The sequence below is a fragment of the Lissotriton vulgaris genome, chromosome 8 (genome assembly GCF_964263255.1).
Source record: "Lissotriton vulgaris chromosome 8, aLisVul1.2, whole genome shotgun sequence".
NCBI lineage: Eukaryota > Metazoa > Chordata > Amphibia > Caudata > Salamandridae > Lissotriton > Lissotriton vulgaris.
Window position 1 is genome coordinate 1,506,637,588 of NC_141696.1, and position 14,986 is coordinate 1,506,652,573.

At 49.5% G+C, this 14,986-nt stretch overlaps 1 protein-coding gene across 1 annotated transcript in view; it reads right to left on the reverse strand.

Annotated features, from left to right (window-relative positions):
• LOC147699012 (importin subunit alpha-5) overlaps positions 1-14,986 on the reverse strand; it is a 270,809-nt gene that overhangs the window by 204,730 nt on the left and 51,093 nt on the right. Inside the window, exons 2-3 of the mRNA XM_086935614.1 lie at positions 14,640-14,776; positions 7,012-7,116 (exon numbers count right to left, since the gene is read on the reverse strand). Of these exons, the coding sequence (XP_086791740.1) occupies positions 7,012-7,116; positions 14,640-14,768 (234 nt within the window). The 5' untranslated portion in view covers positions 14,769-14,776. The remainder of the gene's footprint in view (positions 1-7,011; positions 7,117-14,639; positions 14,777-14,986) is intronic.

Genomic DNA, 14,986 nt, shown 5'->3' on the forward strand with positions numbered 1-14,986 from the left:
TCGCTTTGCGCTTGTTCGGACTATTAAGACCTCGCACATTGAGCGAAAGCACTGTCAGGTGACGTGTCATGTCTGGGGTAATAAGGGAGATGCCATTCCCCACCCGGAGGTGGCCGCCATAGACCAACAGGCTGCAAGAGACGCTGCGCAGGGAGTCCTACCAACTCCTACCGTGGTGTCACAATCCCCTGGACAAGGAGAGCCCACCCGCCCCTCCCCTACCTCCTCCAACACCCCCCCATCCCCAACTGCCCCCCCCAACCTCGGCTCAACTGGAGCAACCCCCTCCTCCCGGGTCCCCCCCTCCCTAGGAGCAACCCCTTCCCTCCCCACCCCCCCTTCCTGCATCACCCCCCAACCCTCCCCCCCAACTGGTAAGGAAATGAGGTCCAACATTGTCCCAGGTCCAGTCACAAGGCCACTGGACCCGTGGTAGAGTACGTCCGTAGAATGGAAACAGTGGCAGCAGTGCGGGCAGGTCGGTCCCCCCTTAGCACTCCGCCGTAGGTGAAGAGTCAGAGTCTCCATCCGGGAAGGCCAACAAGCACTCCGCTTTCGCCCCCGCCGCCGGACTGGTCTGGCCCGGCCCGGCCAAGTCCTATGGAACTAGTGCGGGTCTCTCCCAGCGGTCAGCCATTGTTCGATTGCGCCAGGCCCTGCGCTACAGTCTCCACCGCAGCCCGCTGCCCCTCCTCTATCTCAGTAGCCGCGGGGCGCCTCGGCTTGCGCCTGCGCCGTTGCTGTTGCCAGCGTCCCGGGGTCGCTTCGTTGGGGGCCACTTCGCCCAGTGGGCCGTCGTCGGCCGCCGGCTCGTCAAGGCCCAGCACGCGGCAAGCGTCCCTAAGGGAACGTGGCTGGTGAAGTACATTGCCTAGCCGAAACACCAAGCGGAAAGGGTGCCCCCAGCTATAGGAGATGTTGCGTTTCCTCAGTTCTGCTGTCACTGGCCGAAAGGTGCGCCGCTTCTCCAGTGTAAGTGCGGCCAGATCCTGGTACAACGTCGGCGAGTGGTCGCCGAAGGTGATCTTATCCAACTGGCGAGCCTTGCTCAGGATTTCCTCTTTCGTTCTGTAGTCCTGTACACACACTAGGATGTCCGCCGGGTGAGCAGCGCCGGCCCTCGGCGGACCCGTCCGGTGGGCTCTGTCCAGTCGCAAGGGGGCGTCCGCCTGGCGGCCCAGGATGTGGTTGAAGAGGCCCCGTGTGAACTGAAAGAGGTCTTCCGTGTCCGGGGACAGTTGTACTCCTCTGATCCTAATGTTGTGCCGCCTGGAGCGATTCTCCAGATCCTCGGCATGCGTTTGGAGATCCACCTGTTGGTCATGTATGCGAGCCAGTTCCTGCCTTAGGGCCTCAATTTCGGTGTCCCGTGTATCACTCTTCGCCTCCAGGTCAGCCACCCTTTCCCCTATGGCGTCGGTATCGCAGCGGACCTCTTTGATCTCGTCTTGAAGCTCCTTCTTCAGGGAATGGATGTCTTCCCGCAAACTGGAGAACAGGGATTCCAGGAAGGACCGCGTGACTGGGCCCTCGGGGTCCGCTCCCTGGGAGGGCGACGCGACCTCCACTTTCTTCTCCGCGTCACCCCGGGGATTGGGCCCTGCTTGTCCATTCCGCTTCACCATGGTGGTGGGGGCGAAGAGGTCCTTTATGGTGCGGTCTTTCTTGGTCCTCCCGCCGGACATGCCCCTCCGGGGCCCCTCGCCGCGGCCGTCGGCCACCCCCTCCGCTGGGGAAGACCCTCCGGGCTGGGATGACCGGCGCTTCCTGCGTAGTGATTCACGCGGACCGGAGCTGCGCCGGGGGACGGGGCCCTCCACTCGCTATGGCGTTCAGGAACTTCCTCAGTCTAGTGCCCGGTCGGGTGCCTGGGCCGCCGCCTAAGCCCGCGGGGCAAGCGAGAGGACAGGGTCGGGCTCTTGGTAGGGCTCCTCGTGCAGGCGGGCGCTGTGTGCTGCTGGGCGGCTCCACTCCAGGTGTGCCCCCTTGACGCCGCCCCCGCGCGTCTCCCGGGTGGGTGCTGGCGCCGCACGAGAGGGTGGGCAGGGAGGCCGCAGGTCCCTGGTGCCACGCACGACGTCGGCTGTTGCAGGGTCCGTGTCCGGTCCAAGCCGCGGTCCACCGCGGCCTCGGCGTCTGGTCGCCTAAAATGGCGGTTGGGCCAAAAAAAGAAGGGGGGGGGGGGCCGACGGCACTGTCTCACCCCCCCTGTATCTCGACCTTGCTGTGCTGGAGTGCAGGTCTCAGGGTCGCGCTGCGGGTCCCTGTGGCTGTGCTGCGGGTCTCAGGGGTACACACGGGTCCTCCAGGCGGCGGTCTCCCGCGGCCCCGGGCTCCCGCCGTCCAAAATGGCGGGCCGCTGTCGGGGCCCGCGCTGCGGCGCCAACTCCCTGTCTGCTAGGCGCACTGGGATGCAGGCGACGTGCGGGGGGGGGGGGCGGTGTCACTGTCTCACCCCCCCCCTTACCTCTCTCCTCCGCCGTGAAGTGCTGCAGGGGCCTCGCGGCCGGTTCCTGGGGCTCGCGCAGGTCCGCCAGGCGGCTCCGCCAGGCCCGGCGGCAGGAGCCGACAGCCGCCCGGGCAGGGTGCGCGCCGATCTGGAACGGGGCGGCAGGTCCGCAGAAGCTCCCACGTAAGGTCGTGGGGAGCCTCGCACGGCTCTGTGCGGGCCGGACCCGCCGCCGCAGTCAGTGCCCGCCTCAGGCGAACTCCAGCGGCTCCGATGCTCCGCCCTCCTCGGCCTCGTTCTCAGCCGTGCCCTGGTCTCCTGGGGCCCGCTAGGCCTCGCTCTCCGCGGCGTCCGCGGCCGATCGCCGCAAGGGTCAAGCCGCCTCCGATCACAGCGCCGGGCCAGAAGGTCGTCACAGGATGGGCGCCGGCGCCAGGGGCTCCCCGGTGCCACTCTCGGCCGGGCGGGTGCTGTGGTAGTGCTAGATTCAGTGGCCGGCGGCGGGAGGTCAGAGAGGCACGTCCTCTCACACCGCCATCTTGGCCACCGATTTTTTCTTTTTAAAGCTGGTTTTGTGGGAGGAGCAGGCAGGCCAGTAGGGCTGGGGCCAAAGCAGTTGTCGCGGTGTTCCTCATCTGCAGCGTTGTTTTCTCTGCTTATCGTCTTAGGTCGTCCGGTACTAAAGTCGGGGTTCAGGGCTGACCCCTAAATACTATTTTTAGGGTGCGTTTTAGGGGTCCTGAGGTTGTAGCCTAAAGACTGCTGACCTTAGGGTGACCACACCCTTGGTGTGCTCACCCCACTTGGGGAAGTGAGCACATTCCCTAAACCGGATTGGGAGATGCCCCCCATCTGCAAGATGGCTGGCACCGAGGAGTGGGCTTCACCATACCTCCCTCACCTGAGGGGTGGAGTTGGTGGGCACACTGGGCTGGCTAACGTTTCCAGTCTGTCATCCCGCCGAAAACGGGGCGAGCCAGGAAGGGGGCCTGCTCCTGATAGCAGGAGAGGCTGGGGGTCATGTTGCAAAGGCAGCAAGGTCTTTGAAGCTTGAGCCACAGATGACTCTTTCTGAAAGGCTATGTTTCTGGGCTCTGGGAACGAAGGCTCCCACCCCAAGGGTTCAGAAACATGTCTTGTGGTGGCAGGCTGGGGATCACCAGTCAGGAACCCCCTGTGGTTGGTTTTGTTTAGGTGTCCCCTCCAGAAGGGACCCCTTAGTGCAGGGAATAATAAAATCAGGAGATAGAATCAGTGCAGGTTTATTATTCGGAGATGTTTGATACCAAATATCCCAGGAATCAATAAAGCCATTATGAGGCTAGGAAACTCGTAATGACCAGTTTCTAGACCATATACTCTGGATGGCTTTACTGGGCACTTATATTATCGAAGGATGGCCTTGGCTATTATAGGGACCTGCCTGCTCATGCAGATAGGTCCTCACATGAGATATAGGACACCCTGCCTTAACTATGCCTAATGCAGTACTGGGCAGGCATGGCACAGGGATGTATTCCATGTCGACTCTTCACTTTTAGCTGCACCACAACACGCAGGCTACAATGGCAGTGGTGTATGTTTGCGGTGAGAGGTCCCAGAGGGTGGCATAATACATGCTGCAGCCCTCAGAGGCCTTTGCCTGGATATCATGCCCTTATTACCATAAATAGCCCTTTACAGGTAGGCCAGAGTTGTGGCAATTGTGTAAACAATGGTACAGATTAGGGAAAGAACAATGGCCCTAGGAAGCTGATTGGCAGGGACCCAGGGCACACTCAGTCAAACTGCAAAAGTTTAAGGGGCAACCATGCAGAAAGGGCACTTTCCTACAAGCCCCCACTGTGCTCAGCGTTTGGTCATGGTGCTACCGGGGCCAATCCCCTGCACATGGCAAATGCAACGCGCAGCCCCTGATCATAGGGCCAGTCCCTGCACCCAACCACTGAGAGTAGCCAACATCCTGCGGTTGTCCAGGACGCCATTGCTATCCAACTCCCATGGCCTTGCAAAGCCCAACCTTATTTTTTGGGGCGGTACTACTACGAAATTACATGGAGGCTGTGCTGAGTTCCATGGTACCACGCACTGCAAAGTACCCCCCTCCAAAAAAAAATGTGTTAATTGACCCCTCCCTCGGATCTCCCTGGACAAGGGGTCAGGGTACTTGTACCCTGCCTCTTATTCTATTTTCAGGACACAGGGGCACACAAACATACGCACAGTCAATGCATAGGTCAAATTTCACACCATTACCAAACTATAGTTTTAGTACAGTAAGAACCCACTGCGTACTGCATCACAGACTTCATATAAGAGTCAATTTGGGGGAAACCTATCCGGTTTATACTAACAAGGCCTTTTTAATAGCATTATCTTTACTATTACAACCCAAGAAAAACAAGCATGGTGTTAATCATAATATGCACATCTGCCGCCAGTCACAGGATAGGAGGATCAAGCCCACTGGAGGAGTCAACTCTTTGCCACTCCCCATTGCATAATGTTAGCATATTTTATTTATCAAGCATGGACTTGTACATGTGGTCAATGATGTAATCTATGGTTCCAGTTCAGATGGTTAGCTCACCAAAAAAAGTGTTTTATTGCTCAGAACTGGGGCTCTAGTTCAAAAATTGACGAGAATTAGCAGGAAAGGGAATACTGGTGTACCTGACTGGTCAAGGAGGAGGAAAATAATTATTTTGCAGATGGTGCAAATACTAAAAGATTCATATTCCATTTAAATTTCCATGTTTCAAAAACCATTCAATCAATTTAAACGAACCACATATGTTTAACAGTTTTGAGAAAGTTGAACATCTTGCTGGTTGAGTTTGCAAACCATGGTTTTACTGTAAACGTTTACCACTTGCAAGGCCACTTCATGTTTTAACATTTTAACCTCAAGTGAGTGATAGTTTTTCTGATAGAAAAACAGATTTTGGGACAAATTAATCGTTATGTCTTAAAACAGCATTCCCATCATCCGTTTGGAATCCAGGTTATTCCATTGTCATTCTTAGAGGAAACGGTCTTTAAAGCTAATATTAAAGTTCATTTTAATAAACCGATTTTACATGTAAACGTCTCTAGATTCATATTATGACAGCATTAGTGCGAAATTAATCAGACAGGAATTTAATAGAAAAGAGTAAGCAATGGGAGGTTGCACAAATAAGCAATGGTCAGCAACTGGCAACTAAAAACATGCAATGGCAAAGCCAATGCCAATATATCTCTCCTAGGTAAGAGCTATGGTTTTGCCAAAGTCTTTTAGCTATGCTGTACAGGAGCATTGCAGCTGTTGGCAGAGAGGCAGCTGGGTTAGAAGTAGGAAACCACATTACATACCGAAAAGCTTATATTATAAAAACAAATGGTGCACTGCAAAAAGACAAGGAGGAATACATATACATTGTCCATGCTCCAGGGCGGAACCAACACAAGAAAGGAAGGGAAGTCTAAAGGTAGTAATCAATTGAAGATTGCAAAAGCGAATAACATAGGAAACAACTAAGGGTATGCTGTGGGCTGGTTGCAAGCCCATAACATTTTAAACAATATGTCTTGCAGCACAGCATAATAAGATCTGGCAGTGCACGTAAAGCTATTTAACCTGACCACATGCCTCCAACTCCCTCAATCCACCCGAGAGTATTTATGCATAAAACCTAGTTTTTCCCCCGGTTTAGGTCCTGGGTACTTAAGCTCCAACTGATTTAAATGCCAGCATTTGTAAAGCGCACAGCTACCTCCGACGAAGATGTCCCGGCGCTGGGGGCCGTTGGGAAGATTAAGCAAGCTATTGCCCAGAGTCCCATGGTGCTGAGCTAACCTGCCTCCGGAGCCGGGGATCGAACCGTGAACCCTGTAGTCCGGAGTCAGGCACCCTGGCCGCTGCGCCACACCTCTTACTCAACTAGCTAAAAGTACTGCTGGCTTCAAATATTAAAGTACACAAAAAGTGATGGATGGCATGCTGGAATTAATCTCAACCACTGATACTTCCTCTGGGTCGCATCTCAATCCATCCTTATTTTGCCTACCATGCCACCTCAGTTTGGACCCAGCTATATGAAAATCAGTCTGGAGCCTCTCCTAAGTGACCGTCCAGCCCGAACTGCCAACCGAAACACTAGCAATCCAGGGCTGGTTTCACCCTTGCTGGGCCCAAACTGAGGTGGCACGGTGGGTGAAAAACGATTAATTGGGATGCGGCCTCGAGCGATTGTGTGTGGTTGTGATTAATGCAAGCATTGCATCCATCGCAGTGTTTTTTGATAGCTTCAAATATTAAGCACTTCAAATAGACTAATGCTAGCATTTTATGCTGGTCCTTAAACACAAATGCAGTAACATCCTAAAACATGATTTCCACCAGTGTTTTTCCCCTGGGAAGGGCAAATTTACCAATATCAGAAACCTGACAGTAGCCATGCATCCATATCATTAAAAAATGCTGTCATCACAAGTACCACAACTGTATCAACTTTATCAATTCAACATCTCTGGTTGGTAAACCTTTCATTACAGGAATAACCAAACCACACTGTACTTACTGCAGCAAGATCCATGTTATTGATTTGTGCTTCATGAAATCCTCCATCAGACATGCCTTCTTCCTCAGTTTCTTCTGCACACGCAACATTTCTTCGTTTGAAGAGCTGAAAATATAATATTCCAGATACTGACATTTAATCAGAATAACTAAATACGAACCATACTAAAAGACAACTCAAATTGTGGCTTTCAGGTGACAATTATGTTTTTATAGAAACATTTGAAAAGTAACATTCTTGTAATAACTATAGGGATTAGGCATATTCACTAGAGTGCATTCATAAGAGGGCTCTAACTTAAGGATGGAAGGAACCAACTCCAAACTTTACATGTCATTGGTCGTAGTCATTCGATCAGGCCCACCTTATATAGTCAAAGCACTGTAATTTGAACCTGAAGACTCTCCCCTAAATTCAAAAAAGGCTGGAGAGAACAGTTGTATGGCAATCTATAATGTGATTAAGGACTTGAAAGATCACCATGCACCAGCCACTATAGTTTAGCCATAGTAGTAAAGTGATTAGAATGGTATGCCACTCTGTAAAGAGTAGTATGTGTGCCCTCAAGAGAAGATCTAAGTGGTCCGAAAACTAATATTGATTAGGTCAAGCCACCAAAATGACTGAATCTGAGGTGTTCTGTAATTTTCAGAAGGAGTTTCAGAAACAGACGGGTTAGGGTAAACACACAATGTTACCTACACCAAAACAGGTCCTGGGTTCCCTGACCCTCCCGAAAGTAAACAAAACTCTGCTGAAAATCAAGCAGGCAGCATACGCCTTTAAGTCTCAGAACCCCTAGGCTTCAAGTCCCAGTCAATGTTCCATCCTACCGATATGGATGTAGAGACCAACCCAATATTGATCAGTGGTTCTATTGCCATCAACTCTTGCAATTTAAGAGGTCAGCAGCAACATGGCTAGGGTGATGACCTGCTCTCGAACAAGACAGTTTTGTCTTGCTGTTGACTTAAGACTATGAACACCCAGGACATCACCACTGGAAAGAAAACTGCTGTGGACCACTTTCTGTTTAAAGCTGTAGGACAGTAATTAGAAAATATTGAATGCGCTCTACTCTATTTATACTATAGTAATCCTTCCCAGATATTTCTTTCGGAAACGTTTTTCCATAAGCAATTTAAGTAACATAGTAAATCCTTAGCCATAATGGAGAGTTAGAACTTCCTGGTATTTCATATTTCATGCTCCAAGTCACTCATCTCTGCAACTTATAAAAGGAAACTGTTTAGCCTTGTGTGTGCGTCACAACTTTGGTCTCCTCCCTGGTCCAGTAGATTTCCAATGATTCCTGCTTTCATCTATGTATTTTTTTTACTGGAATATTCCAATTGTTTATATTGATCTGCCTCAAAATCTTTGGGGTATCTAAATTTTTAATCAGCCTGCTACTAGTTCTACTCCTCAGTGGTTAACCAGTGGCAGCTGTCAATTACTTTGCTTGCACATCTTCGCTCCTACCGATCTTCTCTACTTTAGCATGGGCCCATCCATCTCCCTTAATCAATCCTGGCACTGCTCACATGCTTTGAGAGCAGCACCAGGATTGGATGTAGTGGGCTGGCTGGACGCTCCTTCATGTCCTTTAGGCCTGTGCTTGATCTCCACCCAGCTGTTAAAACTGGCCAAAGTTACATGTGCACTTCGGAGCATCCAGGTAGCCACTGCTCCTGTCCTGCCCACATATCTCTGGGTTCGGGGAAGGCTGGATGCTGCAGTGCACATCAGAAAAATAAAATGGCAACAAATTCTTTTCAGCACCATTTTATTTCCCCTGCGAGGAGCGCAGCAGGCAGGGGGGGCAATGCTTCCCTGCCCAAGTGAAGAAACTGCTGATGTAGTTAACATTCTGGTTCTGAATTTGGAATTAGCAGGTGCCAGGACATATCTACAGACTAAAAGGCACCCAAAAGAAGACCAATATCGGACAGCTTTGTTTTTGTTCTTGGGGAAGAGGAAATGTATCCAATTTACGCCATTTATTTATTCTGACCTGGTAAATTCTTGAAATTACTACATTTTTTGAGCAAAACTAAATACAATTATAACACTAGTATTCTCAACTAATGATGTTTCAGCATAAATATCCAGTTCCTAACTGTAGCAGGCAAAGACGCTACTGGCAATGTTGAATGCATGCTTCACTATCAATTCAATTCTCGATAGGAGCATTGTAGGAAAGTAGGGTCTGCTTTCTATGATCACCCCCACTTTTTGCTGTAAATTCTCTGGTTTTTCGACTTTAGTGTGGGTGTGGGCCTGCTAATCAGACCCACAGCCTAGCTGTTCTCTCTCTAAATTGATACCATGTACTTTAGGTACATACCTAATTGGGAATTGGGTCACCTTTGTGAGCCCCTGTATAGTGTATCATAGGTACCCAGGGCATAGGTGCATCCAAGGTCTACCAGGGGCTGCAGCATGTATTATGGAAGTAGTGAAGTAGTGTGGCTCACTGGTTAGAGGCGGCAGACCCGAGAGCAGAGGACGGCCCGGGACCAGGGTTCGATTCCCGGCGCGGCAGGTTTCTGGACCAGGGTCAGCGGACTCGATAATTCTCTCGCCTCGGTGCCCACTCTGATCAGCGATCACACTCGGCAACTCTGGGCATTAGCTTGCCTCATCTTCACTAACGGCCCCACCAGACCGCCGGGGATGCCTGGTCTCACCCTGGAGATACCCATTAAGGGACCATCTCTCAGGGAAGCCAGGAAGGGTTTTGCAGCGGTCGAAGCGCCTTGGGACCCTACGGGTAAGTAGTGCGCTATATAAATGCCAATACATTTACATTTACATTATGCCACCCCTGGCTGACCATCCAAACTGACACCACAGACTGATCACTCAGCTTGGGCAAGGTGGTGTAATCACCTCTTGCTTAGATATAGTATACCTATATCTACCCTTATATATATATATATATATATAGACATATATACCTATAAGTCACTCTTATGGCAGGCCTTGACAATCCTGAAGGCAGAGTGCTTGGTTTAATGTTAGATGGTGCTCTAGTATGATCTGAGCCCTTTTGCAGCTTTCGGAACCATGTCCTTATAGCTGTTCTATGATATAGCCATACCATATACTCTTAAGTGCATTATAATCCTTGCAGTTAATGCTAACTTTGGTTTGGCTTTATCAAAACAAGTCGTGTAAGGTGTCAAACACTTTGGAATACTATCCCACCCCCGCCAGTTCTGGCAGCGGGGGTAGCAGTTCACCTTTCTAGAGGAAGAAGACATGTAGTTACTGCACTGCTTTACCCGGTTAAAGTTCAACAGAGCCCCAGCATCACAAAATGGATGCTGCTGCCACAGTCACGAGTCTGCCCTCCTGCAGCTGGATGAAACTCTGGCAAGGGAGGTGCTAGCACCTCCCCAGACAGCCTGTAGTGGATTGGGGCAGGGTGGGTTCAATGGAAAGATGTTTTTCCAGACACTGCCTGGGGCACACAAGGTGCTCCATGCATAGCACGGCTCAAACCAGTTGCTGGGGCACTCCAGCCCCAGCTCTGGCGCGAAACTGGCCAACGGGAAAGGGGTGTAACCACCCCCTTCCCAGGTTCCACCCATAGGAGGGACCTAGCAGGTAATCCAGCCCCTTAGATTAGTATAAAGCTAGGAGCTGTGTCTAGAGACATTAGATCATCCTGGACTGAAACTCTGAAACGAAACTCTTGGACCTTAGACGTTCTATTCCGACTAGAAGACTGAAGACATCTCCCTTGTACTCAAGGAGTGACCACCACAAGTGACTTGCCGGTTTGCTTTGTTGACGCTCCCACCGGAACCCGAAGACTCAGCAACTCAGGAACTGGACTTCCAGACTTCTCCGGCTCCGATCCACATCCACAGCAAAGCTGAGACCCATGGCGGACACGAGAGACGTGGGACCAGACACCCTGGACTACCTGCTGTTTGCTAACCATGCAGCTTCTGAGGTATCCTCGAAGTTGTGCATTGGGGTTTGAGAAGCCCCAGACGAGAGCAGCATTTGCACCGAAGCTCAGCCCTCCACGAGTGCCGCGTGGGGCCTGCTCCTGCATTTCAGCTCGACGCGTCTTCCCGGTTGCTAGCCCGTTGGCTAGTTAGCCCTCAAAAGATTTCCTTTTGAAACTACACCGCTTGCCTGGTTGCTCCGGGTATGCTCCAGCTTCCCTGCAAAGGAGAAGCTCCCCAGACCTTGCTGGTCTGACCTGAAGTCAATCTTCCCTTCCTGCGTGGATTGCGTTTGCCAAGGCTTGTTGGGTCCAATCCAGATACCAACACCGCAGTCAACAAGATCCTTTGTGAGACAGCTCAAATCCAGCTCCTGGTCGTCGTCGAGGACTCCTGGTCCTCGTGGCTGCAGAGACAAGCTTCACCTTCACCTGAAACACTCGACATCGCCTGGTTCCTTCCTGGTCACTGGCTAGTGACCCAGACTCTGTCCCCTCTGCTTTCAGGTTCTTCACATCTTGGATCCACCCGTACACTTTTCTCCTGGTGGCCTGCAGCACTTCTTTGCAGCTCTCCATTGGAAACAGCGACAAAACCTGACACGAAAGAACACCTATGCACCCGGCTTCCCTGTGTCAGGTAACTCCAGTACTCCGGTGCTCTCGTGGGTGTTGACTCTCGAAGTGTCCTAGTTTAAAAGGGTTTTACCGTCCATCCGGAAGTGTCCTTAATCTACTACTTTCTAACTTTTACGTTCCCATTTCAACTCTATGGTAACTTCCGTGTGTGTTTAGACACTGCACACGTCTCCCGTGGGCCTCCTACTTCCAATCCCTTGGTTGTTCAGTGTAGCCCCAGCAATTCCCTAGGCTTTAGGCCTATTCACTATTCCTGAAGTGGTTCTTATACCACTTACTTAGTATATGGTTCGTGAGGCCCCTAGGGCAGAATTGCATTTGTGCAACTTAGGGTATGCTTATTGAGTAACTTGTAATGTATCTCGATCTCTGACCTCAAAGAGTTCAGAGGGGTTACGTTAGTAATGAATACATATATATATTGTATATACCTTGTGTGGTGTCCTTTCATTTGGTATTCAATGGATTATAATTGGTAAAGCAGCTTGCTTCACATGCTCTGATGTTTTAGCCTAAGACTGCTGGTCCATGCTACCACTAGGATAGCTGATCTATAAGGTTGACTTTACAACCACCATCATAAGCGTTGTTTAGACTGGTGCAAGGTGCCCACTAGAATAGTGGACATCATGTAACAGGCTAACGTCTCACAAGCATCACGCTCAGATGTCACCAACAATAAAACTACTATTTTCTAGTTCTGAATCAAGCTTAAAATAGCGCATGCAAATGTTATGTTCATTGCAACATACAATTACACAATTTTATGCAGACTCCAGAGATAAATTGAGTGCCATGGCTGATCAGAAATGGGGATTACCATGATGAAAGATGAAGGTAGTCTCAGAAGCCGCTGGAAAATATGGTGTTCCCGTAATTGCACTAAGGAACGACTGACAAAACACTAGGTGAAGAAATGGCTCTACAAGTACTTAGTCCAGAAAAATCTGAATGGACGTATTCCTCTAAAACTATTAGTATTTAGGTTTTTCATTGAACAAAATTTTTAACTGTATTGAGAGGGTTAGGTCCTAGCAGATTTAAGATTATGGTTTTCCGATAAAGAAATAATTCAGGAAGGCGGCACTGGTAATGCAGGTTTCAGATCAAGAATTGGAGTTACTATTGTTGTGCCTTACTGGATGAGTGTACGAAATCATTGTACTGAGCAAAGCCAGCTGACTATTTGAGAAGGATCTGACCCAGTATCTTTAACTTCAAGGGAGAAACTGGCTGAGACAGTGAAGCACTAGACTGAGTGAAAGTCATCCAACCTCTGCCCTTACACATGTATATTTCCAACCCTCTTTCAAAGGGTGTGACCAGCTCCTATACTCCTAAAAAGAGCAGCCTTTCTACCTCAAGCAGTGGTTCCTCTAATGCACACAGGGTAAGAGGTGGACTGCATAGAAGCAGCAGGCAGACCACAGCTTAACACTATGATCGGATCAATAAGCTGTGTTGATTTAGGTACAATGGACAGAAACACTTCCCTCTATGAGAGCAAAGAAAGCCTTCTAGGACTAAGGACAAAAGAATATAGAGACAGAGGAAAGGCGCCGATACCTCTTGGCCGCTGTGATGCCTGGGGTGCAAGTCTGATCTTTCCCCTAAAAGCATCTTAGTTTAGATGGGAGGGTGTGGGCATGAGGAACACAGTCCAGCTCCTGGAGACTTGGAGCAAAAGAATGATTGTCTTGAAAGGCCTTCATAAGCTACAAAAAAACTAATCTGTCCAGTACTATCTGAATAGCCCTTAGGTTTGGCTGGCAGCGGGCCCACATTATACTGTTGGCTTTAGGTGCAAAGACTCCAATGAGGCCCACCTATGCCCAGGTACTCTGTATTAATGAGGGTGGAAGGGAAGTGAAGTATACATGTGCAGATCTTCTGGAAATAGTGTGGGAGCAAGGAATTGTAAAGGTCAAACATATGCCACAGGTATAGCTCATAACCAGTCATGAACCTGGTGTTGGTATGAGTTAGAGACCCTCCAGCCCTAAGCCAGAAAATAGATTTTGCCACCATGTCCATGTGGAAGATGAAGTCATGACTGCAATTGCCCACAGCAGCCTGAGCTAGAGGGTTTGGAGTTCGAACCCACTTTTAGTGTGGTTGTCCGGACACCGAAGATAGCTAGAATCAGTGTGTCTTTGATCACAGCCTATGAGCCTGCTTAAAGACAAGGGATTCTCAAATTAGTGCTAGCTGTAACACGTGAAACCAGCTACACCACTGCACTGGTACGCTCTTTTTCCATCATGGGCCCTGGTATAGTTGTAGATAGAGCCCAGGTTAGTACCAAGTGACACAACTTGGTTGGGTTTAGGTCCTAGTATATTAGTAACAGCCTTGAGGTCAGTGTCTTTGCCAGGTTCTAGGCCCCACAAGTCAAGGCAGGACTTAACAGTTGCATAAAAAGGAGCTTTTCTCATCCTCCCCAATGTCCTGCTGGGGTATCTGGGAAAGTACAGTGGAAATGACAGAGAGAGCTCAAAATCTTGGATGGGGCAGTTTCCAGAACCAGCATTAGCAGGGACAAAACTCCAAGATTAAGAATGGATGAAAGAAAGGGCACAAATCCGAACCATGATCGAAAATGGTTAAGTATGTAGCTTTAACTTTTTTATCATGGAATTTTCAATATTTCTACACATTAGAACGGAGTATGAAGTTCACTTCAAATTCAGACAAGGGATAAATCAAGAAAATAGAAAATACAATCATGTGTACACTTTATAGAGAAAAGATTAACCATATATCTTTAGTAGGTGCGAACACGAAGAAGGACTGGTCTTGCTTAAGGCTTCAGACAAAGCATCCCGAAAATTACTTAATTCTGTCGGAATTAAGTTTCCTCAAGCTGTTGGTCACCTCATGGAATGGGAGGGCATTGAGACCAACAGTGTCTGCACCAAAGAAGGCCTTGCCTTTGCAAAATGTCACGCCTCTGGGAATCTTTCTAAAGGGCACCCCTTCCTCGCTCTCACTTGTGGAGAAAGTATGTGCAGGGGACTAGAAAATATACCTGATCTTCACGTTTCTGTTTGCGCAGCTGAAGCCCCTCTTCTTCACGCCGCCGCCTCATTTCATCAGTATTTAAAGACTTGTTCTTATAACTCTTCAGACGGACGTTCTCTTTCGCTGGAGTAGTCATTTTGATACCTAAAGACAAAAAGTACAAGAAAATGCTAACATTTAGATTAAACTGACCAATGTAAATCAAACCTACAGTAGGGCAGACTCATAGCACCAACACTAAAAACCCGCTTTAGTCACCAACTTTCCACTTAACATTAATAAAAGCTCACTTATTTTCTTTCATGTTACACCCACATACAAAGTTGCTTTGGCACCACCGTGCTTCTGCTGTAG